Genomic DNA, 19594 nt, shown 5'->3' with positions numbered 1-19594 from the left:
CTGATGTGGTGTGAAGGAAACAGCTCTTCTCCTCTGCAGCGTTCCCCCCATCACCTCCCACAAACCCATACCCTCGGTCTAATGATGAGAAAAACATCAGATAAATCCTAATTCGGGAACCCTCTACAAAACAGCTGACTGGTATTTCTCAAAACTGTCAAGGTCGTCAAAACCAAGGCAAGTTGGAGAACACTTCACAGCCACCTCCTCCAGGAAGCCTTCCTTCTTCCTGCAAATGCCTGTGACCTGTCCTCTTCTGAAGCCCTCAGCATTGGGTGGCTCTTCATGTTGTTTGCCCTCATTGCTGGACCATGCCACCTGCCCCAGTGACATGAGCCCATGAAGCAGCAGCCCAGCAAACATCTCTGAGATACCGAGGGTGGCCAGCACCATGTCTTGCAAACAGCAGTGCTTGGTATAGGCGGGATATTGACAAAGGATTGACCGCAGGACAGCAGAGCCTTCCAGGGGTGCATGGGCGACGACAGGAGAGTCTCCTGGGGGCCTCTGGCCCGTCTAGAGCCCTGCCGCTTGTCTGGAGGCCTGCCTGCCCTGCTCGGGGTAAACCCACACGATGGAGGCCTGCCTGCCCCGCTCGGGGTAAACCCACACGATGGAGGCCTGCCTGCCCCGCTCAGGGTAAACCCACACGATGGAGGCCTGCCTGCCCCGCTCGGGGTAAACCCACACGATGGAGGCCTGCCTGCCCCGCTCGGGGTAAACCCACACGATGGAGGCCTGCCTGCCCCGCTCGGGGTAAACCCACACGATGGAGGCCTGCCTGCCCCGCTCGGGGTAAACCCACACGATGGAGGCCTGCCTGCCCCGCTCGGGGTAAACCCACACGATGGAGGCCTGCCTGCCCCGCTCGGGGTAAACCCACACGATGGAGGCCTGCCTGCCCCGCTCGGGGTAAACCCACACGATGGAGGCCTGCCTGCCCCGCTCGGGGTAAACCCACACGATGGAGGCCTGCCTGCCCTGCTCGGGGTAAACCCACACGACCACAGATCACACACCTGCAGCCAACAGCGCCTCAGGCCGTGTGACCCAGGGGGGGAAGCTGGCAGCCCCGGAGGAGTTGCCCTTGGCTCCCTCCCGCTCCAGTGCGGCAAAAGATGTTTTCTTTTCCATTGCGTAAGATGCTTCCAGTGGCGACAAACCCAACACCGCAGACAAATGGAAATAAAAGCCCCGTGGATGTGGGTGAAGAGCAGAGTGGCTGTGTCTGCGGAGGGCACAAAGGCAGGCACGCGTGAGCAGCGAGACCGGCCACATGTGAACCCCCAACAAGCAGCGAAGAGAAAAACAAGCTCTGATCAAAATCAGAGCCAGCATGTCCCGCCTGGCAGGGCCCCTTCGCTCTTCCTGAGGCCCTTGCTCAGATGTGGTTCTGGGCACTGCTGCTCTAAGGGGGCCATCAGGGCAAAACTCATGGGTTTGATCAGCCCAACCCTATCCCAGCCATGTCCCCTCTGCAGGGCTGTGACATGGGGCCCAGAAGACAGGCAAGGATGCCAAGTCCTGTAAGTTTCACAGGGCTGGGCATGTGTAAGAGGCTGGGGGTCCAGGTCTGGACATCAGAATGGGCATAAGCTCTGGACTGAGAACTCCAAGGGGCAGGGAGGACACAGATTACTGGAGAACTTGGAGAACTGGCCTGACCTCTCAGCTCCTCCCTTTCCATTCCTGTCCAGTGGGGACAGCCACTGTCTTGAAGCTTTTAAGTGGCTGCCTGAGGTGGTCCACGTGAGACGTCAGACACTAACCCGCTTAGAACTGTACAGACACTAATAGGCTGGAAAACTGTAGAGAACCTCACCTGTGTGAGTCGACAACCCTGGGCAGCTGGGGGGTGACACACCCTGGCCTTGTAAGGCTCACCTCTGGCTCACTAATTCTACCTTGGGAACTATCATAGGAAAGAATCCTAATTAGAGAAAATAATCTGTATGCACGTGGATATCCATCGTATAATTTATGATATTAGAAAAAATAGAAAGCATCTAGCTAGCTGAGAACAGGGAAATGAGAAAGTGAACTGAGGTTCATCTACTCGATAAAACCATTCGAAAAATTTTCAAAGACTATAATTACACAGAAAATGGGGACGTGAGCCATTAACTGAAAAAATCACGACACAGCTTCATTTGTACAATTTCTTTCATGCTGGGGGGTTGAAATGAAGATTCAATTTCAAATCTTGATCTATAAAAAAGACTCAGAATGATTTTTTTTTTTTTTTTTTGAGACGGAGTCTTGCTCTGTCACCCAGGCTGGAGTGCAGTGGCCGGATCTCAGCTCACTGCAAGCTCCGCCTCCCGGGTTTACGCCATTCTCCTGCCTCAGCCTCCCGAGTAGCTGGGACTACAGGCGCCCGCCACCTCGCCCGGCTATTTTTTTGTATTTTTTAGTAGAGACGGGGTTTCACCGTGTTAGCCGGGATCGTCTCTCGATCTCCTGACCTCGTGATCCGCCCGTCTCGGCCTCCCAAAGTGCTGGGATTACAGGCTTGAGCCACCGCGCCCGGCCGACTCAGAATGATTTGAATATACAGTGTAACTCCTACTTTCCCTAAATTTGTAAAAAGCTACATGTTGGGAATATAAAGAAGATAAAGAATTAATAATGATAGACAGGTACGGTGGCTCACGCCTGTAATCCCAGCACTTTGGGAGGCCAAAGCGGGCAGATCATTTGAGGTCAGGAGTTCGAAACCAGCCTGGCCAATATGGTGAAACCCCATCTCTACTAAAAATACAAAAAAAAATTAGCCAGGCATGGTGGCGAGTGCCTGTAATCTCATCTACTTGGGAGGCTGAGGCAGGAGAATCACCTGAATCCAGGAAGCGGAGGTTGCAGTGAGCCGAGATCGTGCCACTGCACTCCAGCCTGGGCGACAGAGCGAGACTTTGTCTAAAAAAAAAAAAAAAAAAAAGGAAGCATATTTTAAAAGTAGTTTAGGTACAGAAGGATGACCCTCCTGCTACAGAAGGGAAAGCAAGAGGACACAGATAAAGAATCTGGATTTCCGGGGCAAACACGAGACAGGACCTCCAGGAGGAACTCAGAGGAGCCCAGGTTTTCCTGACCCAGCCCTCCTGGGTGAGACCAAGGGCTCAGGCTCCACCCATACTCCATTCTCACTTTACTGGAGAAAAACAAATGCTATGAAAGAAACGGAACAGCCAAAGTAGCAAGAATGCAGCAATTACGCCACAACAAAACCATCAACCAAAGCACAAAACAACACTCATTTCTGCGATTAAAAAACAACGGATGCAAAAAAGGCAGCAGTAAAGAATCATGACAAACTCAAGACAGCACAAATGATGTCTGAAAACAAAGTGTCCTTCCAAAAATTGCAGGAATTCCAAATGATCTCGGTAGGAACTCCCCAGGGCTGCCAAGTGTGCCAGGCCAGACTTCCTGGCAGGGCACGCCCCAGACGCCACAGGAAACTCAAGGACCGCTCATTTCATTTTATGACTATCAAATTTTAGTAACTCCTAACAACTCTTTTCTTAGGAAGAGGCTTTGGGGCACACATAAAACTGAACTGCTGCCGGACACGGTGGCTCACGCCTGTCATCCCAGCACTTTGGGAGGCCGAGGTGGGCGGATCACCTGAGGTCGGGAGTTTGAGACCAGCCTGATCAACATGGAGAAACCCCCGTCTCTACTAAAAATACAAAATTAGCCAGGCGTGGCGGCGCATGCCTGTAATCCCAGCTGCTCGGGAGGCCGAGGCAGGAGACTTGCTTGAACACGGCAAGAAGAGGTTGCAGTGAGCCCTGATCGCTCCACTGCACTCCAACCTGGGCAAGGAGAGCAAAACTCTGCCAAAAAAAAAAAGAATTGCTTGGAAGGACATTATCACTCCCCTAAAGAACCCCAGAAAAGACAGGGTGTTTGGGTCGGCTGGAGGCACATCTAAAATAACTCCTTCCCCAACTCCTGATGCACGCCCCTCGCAGGGCGGGGCCCACACCTGGAGGGACACCTGGAGGGACACCGATGGAGGGACACCTGGAGGGACACCGATGGAGGGACACCTGGAGAGACACCGATGATGCGTCCATTTACTGCATTGACTGCAAAGCTCTGACCAAAGCCTTTTTTCTGCAGACACCACCACCCCGCTGAGCTATGCCAGGCTCTTGGACAGGGCTAAGTCAGAGAGGGCCAGAGCACCTTCTTGGCATAATTATCACCCTCTCCCAGAACAGCCTAGGAGTCCCTAACTCTTGTCATCGGTCCCTGCACAATTTATTGCCGGGATGTCCTATAGCTGGAGGAAGAAGAATTTTCTCTTCCCTGACAAACCACAAGAAGCTGAATTTCACCTCCCTCTGGGTACTCCAAAGCATAACCCCACCTACGTGATGGGCAGGGACCTACCAGCTGACAGAGGGAAAGAGGCAGGAGGGAGGGAGGTGAAGGGAGGGCAGGTATGCCTCCCCCTGGCTCCCTAGGACTACAGAAACCCCTAGAGGGGGATTCCTACAAGTCCTGGGCTCTTCAGAATGCAAGTTGAAACAGTTCACTGCTGCGGCCCCTCATTTTACAGGTGGGGAAACTGGTGAGGCCAAGAGAGACAAAGTGGCTCAGCCCTAGGCACGTAGGTGGCCAATGACGGAGCTGTGAGCAACACCTCCACCGGTCTGCCCGCTAGAATCTAGAACAGAACCACGTCCTTCTCAAGTCTGAGCCACCCACAGCTCCTGTACTGGGCTGTCCAGAGAGGTCACGTACGGGGCACCTGATGGGGTAGCAGTAACTATGTGGAGAAGCAGGTTCCAATCCTGGCTCTGCCACTTAAAAGGCTATATAACCCTGGGCAGGTCTTGCAACTCCTCAGCCTTACCTGTAACCCCACAGGACGGGTAGAAGGGTTGGGTGGAGCTGATGGGGCTGCACCTGGGTCACGGCAAAGGATCACCAATGCTAGTTCTTCGCCCTAGGCCCTGCTGGTGAGCTCGTCTCTTCTCTTCTTCAGACTCCTGCCCAGTGGAGCCCCCTGAGCCTCACAACAAAGGGGACACTCAGAGGCCTCCAGGGTGCTGGCTCTTGCCTGCAAAGTCCCAGCCAGGATGCATGGGCTTGTTTTTCCCTGTGCCAGGACAACCTCCCAACAGGAATGGAGCTTCAACTCTCAACTCCTGAGTCCCTGGTTCACCAGGCACCTTCTTTTTCACTTCTGGTCTGCCAGGCTGGAGGAGCAGGCCTCCACCATATGGCCCATTGTCCCCTGGGCTACCAAGACCTGCATGGTCTGGAAACTGCTGGAAAACTCGACCAGCCACAGTTCAGATAACTGCTACCCCAAGGCCCCAAACACCCCTTCTCACCATTAAGAGGCTCAGGACATGGCTCACCATGGCCAGAAACTGGTTGATATGGTTTGGCTGTGTCCCCACCCAAATCTCATCTCGAAATGTAGTTCCCATAATCCCCACATGTGGTGGGGGGGACCTGGTGGGAGGTAATTTAGTCATGGGAGGGCAGTTATCCTCATGCTGTTCTCATGCTAGTAAGTGAGTTCTCATGAGACCCAACGGTTTTATAAGGGGCTTTTCCCCTTTTTGCTTGGCACTTCTCCTTGCTGCCGCTATGTGAAGGACGTGTTTGCTTCGCCTTCCATGACTGTAAGTTTGCTGAGGCCTCCCCAGCCATGCTGAACTGTGAGTCTATTAAACCCCTTTCCTTTATAAATCACCCAGTCTCAGGTATGTCTTCATGAACAGCATGAGGACAGATTAACACACTGGTCAATATCTAGGGCTCCAGAACCCATCAAGGATCGCTGTAGGGAGATCCCAGAAACCAGAGACACTCCAGGAGTTAGACCCTCCAAGGCTTCCAGTCCAAGCATGACCAGACCTGCCAGAAATTCCACAGAAGCTGGACCGATCACACACGGGATGCTGCATCTCTCTGTCCTGGAGACAGACGCCCAGAAAATCCTTTTAATTACGCATCAGAGTTTCTTCAGAAGTCCTACATGGTCGTAATTTGCACCTCTCACATCTAGATTTGCTATTTTAAAATCAGATAAGTACAGATTCAGACTAGAAAGAACAAGATCATAAATTGGGATGGAGGATCATCCAAACCAACCTACTATTTTTCAGATGAGCACACACAGTATGGGGGTTGAGCAGTGGGGAAGGAAGGGGGCGAGTACAAGGGGCAGAGTCCAGGCCAGAGCCCAGAGACCCCCTGTGTCCTCATAAACGGACCCTGGGAGCTATGCAACCAAGGCCCTGCCCTTGATTCTTGGTGTAGGAAGCTCGGTGGTACAAAGGGCTTGGTTTGGCTGCCTCGTCCACTCTCCCATGTTCAGTGGAGCTCTTCTCTCTGATACAGGGCCTGGGCAGTGTTGGAACCAGGGAAATGGATGCAAAAGTCAGCCACCCAGGGGCTGTTGCTCCTGGAAGCCCAGGTTACCTTTGGGCATGATCTGATGCATGGCGACCGAGAGGAAGAAGATGGAGTCACTGTAATAGGTTCCCGAGCCAGCACTGAAGTGCTTCTGCATGGCCTCCACAACGGGGAAGAGCTTATCCGTCAGCACAGCAACGTCGTGGAAGATGACCTGCAGCAGACGCAAAAAAAAAACCAAGGCTCAGCAAACCAGTTCTCACTGCAAGCTCGACACCCAGCACACACCTGGGCCCACAGAGGCAGAGGCAGATGGTGCCTCTCCGGGGTCCACAGCAAGGGATGCGGCTGGGGTAGCATCAGAGAGTTACGGAAACGAGAAATAACCAGGAGTCAGAAGTGTGGCCTCACTAAGGAGATGGAGAGTCTGTGTGAGGGGCGGCACGCAGGCATGCACGTACGGGCTGTGCAGTGGAAGAGAAGTGGGAGGACGGGAAATGGAAACAGCCCCTACTCTGCCTCCTGCTTTTGAACTTGAAGCTGGGCCACCCTGAAGGTAGCTCTGTGCCCAGCGACTGGAAACCACGTGAGAGCGTGTGATCCTCATCACACTGCATGGCTAACACTGCTCCAGGCATCGCCACCTCCTCGTGGCCACTACATCTGTTCCATAGGCCAGTCCGATGCTCCAGCTCTACCTCCCTCATCCAACAGTGTGAACAAGGAGAGGGTCTGGCCACTGGAAAATGGAACCCGGAAACTGCTCAGTGCTGCAGTAAACTCACACTCAACCAGCATTTCTTGAGTATCACTGACGCTTTGGAGGCACTGTGAGAAGAATAAGGAATAACCAGGTACACTTTCCCCAAAGCACTTAGAAGTCTAGAGGTATCATCAGCTACGGCAGAGCTTTGCAATTTATGAAGCACTCACATACCCGCACTGATCCCCATGACAACCCAGGGCTTCTGTGAGGCAGACATCACTGTTATAGCCTCCAAATGACAAATAAGGACGCAGACACTGACAGGTTACACTTGCACCAAGTCACACGGATAATAAACGTACAGTCAGAACTTGACCCTGGCCTCCAGATTCTCAGCCCCACACTCTTTCCACCATAAACGCATCCTCATTCCTTAACAGCAACCAACAAAGGATGAGGACATCAGCTCAGCCTGCGATTAGAGCAGACAAGAGTACTAACGGGATCCTGAGTTGGGTTTCCTTGTCTAACACCATCCAGAAGATGACAAGTTATGGCCCATACGTAGCCCCAGCTTCACACGTGATACCAGATGACCATGCACTCGTCCCACATGTCTTGCAAGTTTTTCCTGTTGCTCCACGTGCCCCCACAGGATCTAGATCATTCTACGACACACAGGAGGCACTCAAGCCAGAAGGCCGCGTGTTCCTCCACCTTCTTCCTCAGTGGCCCTAAGAGTTCTGCAAGCGCCACCTCCGGCCACCATCTTCTCTGGTAGGTGACAGGAAGAACCTGCCACGCTGCTTCCTGGCTGCTCAATCACCACCTCATCAACTCCCAAGAGCCCACCTGAACAGGCGCCAGAAGCAAAAGGCAAAGTCACATGAACCCCTGACTGCCCTGTTTATACTGTCACTTGCCCTGTCAGCAGGACAGACAGCTGCGAGTGGTGCCCATGAAGCTCTCCAATAGGTGGGCTCCCCTCCGTCACTCACCTTTGCGCTTTCCCTCCACCTGCCCTTCCAGTCTCACGGGGTTGCCTGCACTACCTGCACTTCCAGAGCCACTGATTGCCGTGGCCCTATAAACCACCCTGCCAGCTCTTCCTTACTGCTGCTTCTGCTTTTGGCCTATATTCCCGCCCCCCCATTTTTTTTTTGAGATGGAGTCTCGCTCTGTCACCGAGGCTGGAGTGCAGTGGTGCAATCTCGGCTCACTGCAACCACCTCCCGGGTTCAAGCGATTCTCCTGCCTCAGCCTCCCGAGTAGCTGGGACTATAGATGCGTGCCATCACCCCGGGCTAATTTTTTGTATTTTTAGTAGAAACAGCCTTTCACCGTGTTAGCCAGGATGGTCTCGATCTCCTGACCTCACGATGCACCCGCCTCGGTCTCCCAAAGGGCTGGGATTACAGGCGTGAGCCACCACGCCCCGCCTATTTCCCTTGTGTCTTATATATGTATCTTTTTTTTTTTTTTTTTTGGAGACAGAGTTTCGCTCTTGTTGCACAGGCTGGAGTACAGTGGCGCAATCTCGGCTCACTGCAACCTCTGCTTCCCAGGTTCAAGTGATTCTCCTGCTCAGCCTCCCAAGTAGCTGGGATTACAGGCGCCCACCACCACGACTGGCTAATTTTTGTGCTTTTAGTAGAGATGGGGTTTCACCATGTTGACCAGGCTGGTCTTGAACTCCTGACCTCAGATGATCCACCCACCTCAGCCTCCCAAAGTGCTGGGATAACAGACATGAGCCATGGCACCTGGCTTGTATCTCTTATATATAGCTTATTTCTCTTATATTTCTTTTTAACCTATATCTCTCTTAGTTCACCTTTCCTTTTATTCCTGGGTCTCTTTTAATTTCTAAAACACTATTAAACTTAGAAAAACTTTGTTACTATTTTTTTATTTTTAATTTTTGTGGATACAGAGTATGTGTAGATACTTATGGAGTATGTGAGATATTTTCATACAAGCATACAACGCATAATAATCACATCAAGGTAAGTGAGGTATCCATCACCTCAAGCATTTATCCTTTGTGTTATAAACAATCCAATTCTTTTAGTTATTTGAAAATGTATAAACTATTTTTTACTGTAGTCATCCTATTGTGCTAGCAAATACTAGATCTTACTCATTCTTTTCAAATATTTTTTGTACCCATTAACCATCTCCTCCTCCCTCAACTCACTCCACTACTCTTCTCAGCCTCTGATAACCATCATTCTAATCTCTTATCTCCATGAGTTTAACTGTTTTAATTTTTACCTCCCACAAATAAGAATACACCAAGTTTGTCTTTCTGTGCCTGGCTTATGTCACTTAACAAAATGGCCTCTGGTTCCATCACTGTTGTTGCAAATGACAGGATCTCATTCTTATTTATGGCTGAATAGTACTCCACTGTGTATACGTACTGTTTTCTTTTTCCATTCATCAGCTGATGGAACCTTAGGCTGCTCCCAAATCCCAGCTATTGTGAACAGAGATGCAATAAACATGGGGGTGCAGATATCTCTTCAATTTACTTCCTTCCTTCCTTTTGGGTATAGATCTAGCAGTGGGATTCCTGGATCATATGGTAGCTCCATTTTCAGTGTTTTGAGGAATCGCCAATCTATTCTCCACAGTGACTGTACTAACTTACATTCCCACCAACAGTATATGAAGATTCCCTTTTCTCTACATCCTCACCCAGCATTTTTTTATTGCCTGTCTTTTGGATAAAAACCACTTTATCTAGAGTGAGATGATATCTCATTGTAGGTTTGATTTGCATTTTTCTGATGATCAGTGATGCTGAGCCCCTTATATATTCTGATTATTAATCCCTTGTCAGATAGACAGTTTGCAAGTATTTTCTCCCATTCTCTGGGCTCTCTCTTCACTTTGCTGGTTGTTTCCTTCACTGTGCAGAAGCTTCTCAACTGGATGTGATCCCATTTGTCCATTTTTACTTTGACTGCCTATGCCTGTGTTGTATTACGCAAGAAATCTTTGCCAAGTCCGATGTCCTGGAGAGTTCTCCCAATGTTTTCTTTTGGTAGTTTCATAATTTGAGGTCTTAGATTTAAGTCTTTAATCCACTTTGATTTTTTTATACAGCAAGAGAGAGAGGTCTAGATGCATTCTTCTGCCTAAGGTTATCCAGTTTTCCCAGCTCCATTTATTAAAGAGATTGTCTTTTCCCCAGTGTATGTTCTTGGAACCGTTGTCAGATATGAGTTCATTGTAGATGTATGGATTTGTTCCTGGGTTCTCTATCCTGTTGCATTGGTCTACATGTCTGTTTTTATGCCAGAACCATGCTGTTTTGGTTACTATAACTCTGTAGTACAATTTGAAATCATGTAATGTAATTCCACCAGTTTTGTTCTTTCTGCTCAAGATAGCTTTGGCTATTCTGGGTCTTTTGTGGTTCCATATAAATTTCAGGATTTTTTTCCTATTTCTGTGAAGAATGTCATTAGTATTTTGATTGGGATTGCATTGAATCTGTAGATTGCTTTGGGTAGTATGGACAGTTTAATAATATCGGTTCTTCCAATCCATGAATATGGCATATCTTTCCATTTCTTGGTGTCCTCTTCAGTTTCTTCCATCAGTGTTTTATTGTTTTCATCCTAGAGAGCTTTCACTTGTTTGGTTAATTCCTAGGTATTTTATTTTACTTGTAGCAATTATAAATGGAATTATTTCCTTGATTTCTTTCTCAGATTGTTCGCTGTTGGCATATAGAAATGCTAATGATGACTGAGGGTCTAAGTCCGGGCAGCCGAAGAGTGTGGTTAGCAAGATGAACAAAGATGCGCAGATGAGAGCAGGGATTAACCAAAAGTTGATAGAAACTGGAGAAAGAGAACGCCTCAAAGAGTTGCTGAGAGCTAAATTAATTGAATGTGGCTGGAAGGATCAGTTGAAGGCACACTGTAAAGAGGTAATTAAAGAAAAAGGACTAGAACACGTTACTGTTGATGACTTGGTGGCTGAAATCACTCCAACAGGCAGAGCCCTGGTGCTTGACAGTGTAAGGAAGGAGCTCCTAGAAAGAATAAGAACATTCCTTGCTCAGCATGCCAGCCTTTAAGATTGAGTTAGATTGTGTTGTTGTGGTTTTATTTCTGAAAGTAAAACTTGCCATAAATTAGAAAACAATTTCCCAAAATAAAATCCTTTTTTGTGTGATGGTATACAGTTTTCAGTAATGATGTATACATTGTATTGATTTTTTTCCCCTAAATGTGTTATTTTAATAAATATCTCATGAATGAGAAAAAAAAAAAAAAAGAAATGCTAATGATTTTTGTATGTTGAATTTCTATCCCGCAACTTTACTAAATGTATTGATTAGTTCTAATAGTTTTTTTGGTGGAGTCTTTAGTTTTTTCCAAATATAAGGTCGTATCATCTGCAAACAAGGACAATTTGACTTCTTCCTTTCCCATTTGGATACCGTTTATGTTGTTCTCTTGTCTGACTGCTCTAGCTAGGATTTCCAGTACTATGTCACTATTCAACACTGTGGGCATCCTTGTTATTTCAGATCTTACAGAAACGGCTTTCAGTTTTTCCCCATTCAGTAGGATATTCGCTGTGGGTCTATTGCATATGGCTTTTATTATATTGAGGTATGTTCCCTCTATACTCAGTTTTTTGAGGATTTTTATCATTAAGGGATGTTGAATTTTATCGAATGCTTTTTCAGCATCAACTGAAATGATCATATGGTGTTTTCCCTTCATTTAGTTGCTATGATCTATCACACTGATTGGTTTCTGTATGTTGAACCATTCTTGTATCCCTGGGATAAATTCCACTTGGTCATGATAAATAATTTTTTTTAAATGTACTGCTGACTTTGGTTTGTTAGCATTTTGTTGAGAATTTTTGCATGTGTTCATCAGGGATACTAGCCTGTAGTTTTCTTTTACTGATGTGTCTGTCTGGTTTTTGGTATCAGGGTAATTCTGGCCTCATAAAATGAGTTTGCAAGTATCCCCTCCTCCTCTATTTTTCAGAATAGTTTCAGTAGGGTTGGTATTACATCTTCTTTAAATGGTAGAACTTAGCAGTGAAGCCATTGCATCCTTGACTTTTCTTTGCTGGGAGACTTTTTATTATGGCTTTGATCTCGTTATTTGTTATTGGTCTACTTGGGTTTTGGATTTCTTCATGATTCTATCTTAGTAGGTTGTACATGTCTAGAAACTTATCCATTTCTTCTAGGTTTTTCCAATTTATCAGTATATAGTTGTTCACAGTAGCCACTAACAATCCTTTGAATTTCTGCAGCATCGATTGTAGTATCTCCGTTTTCATCTCTGATTTTATTTATTTGGGCCTTCTCTCTTTTCGTTCTTAGTCTGGCTACAAGTTTGCCAATTTTGTTTATCTTTTCAAAATACCAAAAAAACAACTTTTCATTTCATTGATCTTTTGTATTGCTTTGTTTCAATTTCATGTATTTCTGCTCTAATTTTTATTATTTATTTTCTTCTACTAACTTTGGGTTTGGTTTGCTGTTGCTAGTTCTAAGACGCATCATTAGGTGGTTTATTTGAACTTTTTCTTCTTTTTCGATGTGGGCATTTATAGCCATAAACTTCTCTTAGTACTGTTTTGCTGTATTTCATAGGTTTTGGCATGTTGTGTTTCTATTATCATTTGTTTCAAGAAATTTTTCAATTTCTTTCTTAATCTCTTCATTGACCTACTGGTCATTCAGAGGCATATTGTTCAGTTTCCATGTGTTTGTACAGTTTCCAAAATTCCTCTTGTTATTAATTTCTAGTTTTATTCCGTTGTAGTCAGAGAAGACACTTGATATTATTTCAGTTTCTTGGAATGTTTTAAGACTTGTTTTGCAACCTAGCATATGGTCTGTCCTTGAGAATGATTCATGTGCTGAGCAGAAGAATGTGTATTCTGTAACTACAGAATGAAATGTTCTGTATCTATTAGGTCCATTTCGTCTATGGTACAGATCAAGTCTGATGTTTCTTTGTTGATTTTCTGTCTGGATGATCTGTCCAATGCTGAAAGTGGGGTGTTGAGGTCTCCAGCTATCATTGTACTGGCGTCTATCTCCATCTCTCACTCTGATAATATTTGCTTTACACATCTGAGTGCACCAGTGTTGGATGCATATATAATTGCTCTATCCTTTTGCTGAATTGACCCCTTATCATTATACAATAACCTTCTTTGTCTCTTTTTAAATTTTTTTCTTGAAATCGATTTATCTGATATAAACATAGCTACTTCTGCTCCCTTTTGGTTTCCATTGGCATGAAATATCTTTCGCCATCCCTTTATTTTCAGTCTATATGTGTTTTTATAAATGAAGTGTGTTTCTTGTAGGCAATAGATCCTTGGGTCTTAAAAAAAATCTATTCATTCTCTCTTTTTCTTTTGATTGAAGGTTTAGTCCATTTACATTCAATGTTATTATTGATTAAGTAAGGACTTACTCCCGCCATTTTGTTATTTGTTTTCTGGTCTTGTCTTCCTTCTTTCCTTCCTTCCTGTCTTCCTTTTAGTAAAGGTGTTTTTCTCTGGTGTTATGTTTTATTTTCATGCTTTTTACTTTTTCATATCCATTGTATGTTTTTAGACTTGAGGTTGCCATGAGATTTGCAAATAATATTTTATAACACATCATTTTAAACTGATGACAAATTAACACTGATGATATAAACAAACATACTAAAAAACAAGCAAAAAGAAAACTAAAAAAGACTCTATACTTTAACTTCATCTCCCCACTTTTTAACTTTCTGTTGTTTCTATTTACATCTTGCTGTACTGTCTATGTCTTGAAAAGTTATTATTTTTGATTTGTCTTTTCATCCTTGTACTTAAGATATGAGAAGTACACACATTGCAATTATAGTGTTTTAACAGTCTGTGTTTTTCTCTGCACTTACTATTACCAGTGAACTTTTCACCTGCAGATGATTTCTTATTGCTCATTAACATCCTTTTATTTCAGACTGAAGAAATCCCTTTAGTATTTCTTGTACGATAGGTCTGGTATTGATGAAATCCAACAGCTTTTGTTTGTCTGGGTACATCTTTATTTCTCCTTCTTGTCTGATTTTTTTTTTTTTTTTTTTTTTTTTTTTGAGACGGAGTCTCGCTCTGTCACCCAGGCTAGAACGCAGTGGCATGATCTCGGCTCACTGCAAGCTCCGCCTCCCAGGTTCACACCATTCTCCTGCCTCAGCCTCCGAGTAGCTGGGATTACAGGCGCCTGCAACCATGCCTGGCTAATTTTTGTGTTTTTAGTAAAGACGGGGTTTCACCGTCTTGGCCAGGCTGGTCTCGAACTCCTGACCTCAAGTGATCCGCCCGCCTCGGCCTCCCAAAGTGCTGGGATTACAGGCATGAGCCACCACACCCAGCCTGAAGGATATTTTTGCCATATATGCTATTTAAGTTTTTTCCCTTCAACGCTTTAAGTATGTCATGCCACTCTCTCCTGGCCTGTAAGGTTTTCACCAAAAAGTCTGCTGCCAGATGTACTGGAGGTCTATTTTATGTTGTTTATCTTGCTACTTTTAGGATCCTTTCTTTATTCTTGACTTTTGAGAGTTTGATATTAAATGTCTTGAGGTAGACGTCTTTGGGTTAAATCTGCTTGGTGTTCTATAACTTTCCTGTACTTGAATATTTATATCTTTCTTTAGGTTTGGGAAGTTCTCTGTTATTATCCCTTTAAGTAAACTTTCTACGGCTGTCTCTCTCTCTACCTCCTCTTCAAAGCCAGTAACTCTTAGATTTGCCCCAATGAAGCTATTTTCCAGATCTCATAAGCATGCTTCAATCTTTTTTACTCTTTCTTTTGTCTCCTCTGACTGTTTTTGCTTGCTTGCTTGCTTTTCTTGCTTTCTTTTTTTGAGACAGGATCTGGCTCTGTCATCCAGGCTGGAGTGCAGTGGTGCAATCTTGCCTCATTGCAACCTCTGCCTCCCAGGCTCAAGCCATCCTCCCAGCTCTCACTTTGTATTTTCAAATAGCCTCTTAAAACTTACTATATCACTCTTCTACTTGATTAATTCTACTATTAGGAGATTCTGATGCATTCTTCAGTATGTCAATTGCATTTTTCAGCTCCAGAATTTTTGCTTGACTGTTCTTGTTTGTTATCCTGATAGGATTCTGAATTCCTTCTCTGTGCTATCTTGAATTTCTTTGAGTTTCCTCAAAACAGCTATTTTGAATTCTCTGTCTGAAAGATCACATATCTGTTTCTCCAAGACTGGCCCCTGGTGCCTTATTTAGTTCATTTGGTGAGGTCCTATTTTCCTGGACGGTCTTGATGCTAGTGGATGTTTGTAGGTGTCTGGCCAGTGAAGAGTTAGGTATTTATCTGGCCATTGAAGAGTTAGGTATTTATTGTAGTCTTTGCAGTCTGGGTTTGTTTGTACTCATCCTTCTTGGGAAGGCTTTCCAGGTATTCAAAGGACTTGGGTGTTGTGATGTAAGTTTTTGGTCACTGCAGCTGTATCTGCATTAGGGGGCATCCCAAGCCCAGCAATGCTGTGGTCCTTGCAGATTCGTAGACGTACCACCTTGATGGTCTTAGATCACATCTGGAAGAATTCTCTGAATTACCAAGCAGAGACTCTTGTTCTTTTCCCTGATTATCTCCCAGATGAATGTGAGGAGGGTGATTGGTGGCAGCTTCTATTTGGCCATCTTGCTCCACCTCCGGCCTAAACTTAAAAAAACTTTTATACCACATTGGTCCTAATCATTCTGTAAAACTTGTTTTATGTAACACTTTAAAATATCTTCACGTTTCTCTTCTAATGTCCTGGTTTCCTTTATCCTTTTTCTGGCTGCTGGTTTTTGTTTTTTGTTTGTTTGTTTTTTAATACTTTTTTAATCCAGACCAGTTCCTGCTATTTCCCAACAGAAATCTCAAATTATGTTTCTCATTCCCACACCCCCTCCACTTCCTGTCACCCCTGCCCCTGCGACCTCTCTGACAGGTTTCCCTACCTCCTGCCTTCCCCACTCCCCATTCCAGCTTCTGTTACACCTCCAGAATTGTTTTCCAAAGAGAAAAATTCATTTTTCTCTCTCCTTGGCTTCAAGACCTCCAATGACTCTTTGCTCCCTTAGTTACAGTCCAAATCCTCTAGCAAGGCTTATAAGCCCCTGCAGTAGTGGCTCTGGCTACATCTCCTGCCCTCCCTGCCTCTTGTGACTGGGCAGCACTGAACCAGGCAGTCTCCCATCTGCTGGCCACACCTGTAAGACCTACATCCTTGTACGCCTGTACTTGCTCTTCCCACTTGCCTTCTTGGCTCAGGGTCTGTAATTACCTCTCCCAGCCCCCATGTGCCTGGTAAGATCCTATCCGGTTTTCCAACCCTCCCCTCCAGCCTTCCCACAGCCTTCCACAATTCACCATGCCCTTCCTAACACCCCATATCGCATGGGGCTCCACTTACCCTGTCTGACTCACTTTACAGGGCTCTGTTTCTCTCTGTCTGCTGCATGGGGCACTCCTTCTAGCCAGAGGCCATGACTGCTCTGTGCCCTGTATCCAGCCACTGGCCACATGACAGGCCATCCGTACATCCATACAGGTTTGCTAAACTAAGTGAACTGCACTTTGGGCAAGTAACTAAACCTCTCCGAGCCCCAGTTTCTTCATGGGTAATACAGGACTGACAACACGTAGTTCCTGTGGTGTCTGCCAGGGCTATCTGGAACACACACTCAGCCCGGGGCTTGCCACACTGTGCTTATTCCTAAGTGTTAATATGGAGCCTCCTCCCAGTCCCCTAAATGCCCTCTCCCCACAGATCAGTTTTCTCTCCTAAGCCAGCTTTTCCCTCTGAGCCTCGTTATACCTCCAAATCATCCCTATTCGTTGGAATTACACAGGACCTGGAAGCTGACAAGAGGGTTCTCGCAGAACGGAAGGCCTCTGTATTCACTAAGCAGGAAGAGAAAGAACGGGTCTGCGCAGGCAGACACGCAGAGCAGGGCTGCTGCAGCCAAACTAAGGGAGATGAAGAGCTGTCCTCAGCCAGCTCACTCCCTACTGGCCCTATCTCACCCCAAAGCTTCACAGGAGACAACTGCATCCCATCAGCATTAATAGACTTACGAGGACAAACTGTACTCAGCACATTGTTCCAAATGCTGGGCTGCCAAGCCTGCACCCATGAATATTTCATATAATAAATCTGCTTAAAGATAAATGAGTATGTTTCATGAAATAGACTTTATGCAGCAAGAGGCAAACCACAGACACAGCAAGTGTGAATCAAAATACCCAAGCCTCCCACAGACTACAACAGGTTTGCAAACTAACCTTCCCAAGGACGGGCTGGCATCCGCCATACTCCGGGGCCCTTTGCCCAGACTAGGGGCTGATGCCTGGCAGTGGGGCAGGGAGCAGGAAAGCAAGAGTGAAGAGAGGAAATGAGAGGCACAGGGGAGAGAAAAGGCCACCCCTTCGTCCTCCCCTCCTCCCTTTCAAGTTCCCCATCTCGAGAGCTGCAGGAAGAACATACAACCTGGGAATCCAGGAATATAAGATGACTCCCATACTGAAGGCAATCGGCCAATGAGAAGAACCAAAACAATGCTTAATGCCAACCTGGAATATATGATTTTTAGGAATGCAGACAAAAAAGTCTGATCACGATTTGTAGGTTTTGTTAATTTGTTTACATACACATACTAAAAATCCTGTTGATTATAAAATACTATTTTTCCCACACCCAGTTTACAAAATAATTTCTCTTCAGACCCTTCGTGTGCATCAACAGCAATGCCTTTATGAAGCCTAGAGTCAAGCTGAGTCACCCAGAGCACATCCTCCTCACCAGCTGTTTAGGGTGTGTTCGATACAGTTCCCTGTGATTTTATGTAGAATGTTGGCATCAGAAATGTCACCCAACCCACAAGAACCCGTGTTCATATCATGAAGGCAGTTGGGTGTTGTTTTTAATCACCTAACAACATTTCTCATAGTAGGGTTCTTCACCGGCCTATAATCATACATTTGTAGCCATTCACCAACCTTCAGGAATATCCCGCCCCAGAAATATCCTCCCCCAGAAATAATGAGTAAATCTGTGTTAAATTTCTTTGCCTACTTTTATTTTTAATTAATTCTGCATCTAAATTCAGTAATGACTGAGCTTTCTTTTTAGGTAAAGATGTCATCAAACAGTACTTCGTTGTTCAAACTAAAATACGTCACCGAGAAACCGCTGTGTGATATAAAAGACCTTGGAAAGGCTCAACTCTTCCGAAAGGGACAGTGTGGGGAGGAGGGGAAAGAGGTGACGCTTGCCTCACATTCCAGCATGCACAGCAAACTCAGCACGTGTGATGCAGAGAGGCTGAAGCACCGGTCGTGGCAGAGCCTGGTGCCAGGCAGAAGCAGGCACCTTTGCCACCCAGCCCTGTGCTCGCTGGCACTGAGATGCCTGAGAGCCAGGCCACCGCTCCTGTAAACACTCCCTGGGGACACAAAGTCAGGCCAAGCCTTTAGCTGCATTTAGTGGAGAAAATCCATTTTATCACTTGGCCTGCCCCACTGGGCATCAGGTGGCAGCCACACTCCCGAGCCAAGAAGGCACGTGGCAAGGGCTGGCCCCAAGCACGGAAAGATGCCAGGTTTCCAGGAGAGCCCAAGGCCTGCTTAAAGAACAGCCACTCCTCTGGCCACAGACAGCAATGCCACAGGTCGGCCAGAGGCCAGGGGTTTGCCCATCTCCTCCCCGTGCTCATCCAGAGACCATCCCCCAGCGCAGCTACTGGAGGGAAGGTGATGGCACAAAGGTGAGGCACTCTCTGCCCAAGTCCAGCAATCCTGGTGCCCCTGCCACTGCTGAATCCACCTCCTGCAGGAACCACAAACAGGTTTCAACTTGTCCTGAGCGGCTGCCTGGAGCACAGGCAGGAAGGATTCCGCAACAACATCCGGACTCCGCGAGAAGGTCTGCCATCAGCAGAAATGTCCACCAGTGGGCTGGCCAGCTCGCCTCCCGCGTAGTTATCATCCAAGCTCAGTGGGCGCAACATTTAGGCTGGAATCACCCCGAAGATGAGGAGTCGGTGCCTCCTGAGACTCAAGAATGAACTCATTATGAAAAGCACGGTCTGGGGTTCAGATGCTCAGATGCCACCTAGTCACCTGGCAACCCTGGTCCAAGTACTTCAACACCCTAACTCCTCCGCACAGCGGGAGTCATGTGACTGTCCCCCAGGGCTCTCGGGAGAAGCATAACGGGAGTTCAGTAAAGGACAGCTGACACCGCCAGTACTCCGTTCCAACAGTTGGGAAGTTGTTTCCACACAAGAACACCTAGATTAGAGAAAAGAATACACTCTGTATTTACACAGTGCCAAGATACTATAGGCACTAATAAAAGCTAACTGGTAAAGGCAGGTGCAGCGGCTCACGCCTGTAATCCCAGCACTTTGGGAGGCTGAGGCAGGTGGATGGCCTGAGCTCAGGAATTC

At 46.5% G+C, this 19594-nt stretch overlaps 1 protein-coding gene and 1 pseudogene across 6 annotated transcripts in view; one reads left to right on the top strand and one right to left on the bottom strand.

The window, feature by feature from the left end:
* XXYLT1 (xyloside xylosyltransferase 1) overlaps window positions 1–19594 on the bottom strand; it is a 197002-nt gene that overhangs the window by 145478 nt on the left and 31930 nt on the right. For all 5 annotated transcript variants that reach the window (NM_001194076.3, XM_077990737.1, XM_077990736.1 and 2 more), the window contains 1 exon segment: window positions 6451–6598. In NM_001194076.3, the coding sequence (NP_001181005.1) occupies window positions 6451–6598 (148 nt within the window).
* LOC106997192 (transcription and mRNA export factor ENY2 pseudogene) lies at window positions 10849–11284 on the top strand (annotated as a pseudogene). Its single transcript, XR_001443326.3, has one exon. The product of XR_001443326.3 is annotated as a transcription and mRNA export factor ENY2 pseudogene (transcript).

The sequence above is a fragment of the Macaca mulatta genome, chromosome 2 (assembly GCF_049350105.2).
Source record: "Macaca mulatta isolate MMU2019108-1 chromosome 2, T2T-MMU8v2.0, whole genome shotgun sequence".
In the NCBI taxonomy this organism is placed as follows: domain Eukaryota; kingdom Metazoa; phylum Chordata; class Mammalia; order Primates; family Cercopithecidae; genus Macaca; species Macaca mulatta.
The sequence above is the reverse complement of the archived record's forward strand: the minus strand, read 5'-3'. Positions and strand labels throughout refer to the sequence as shown.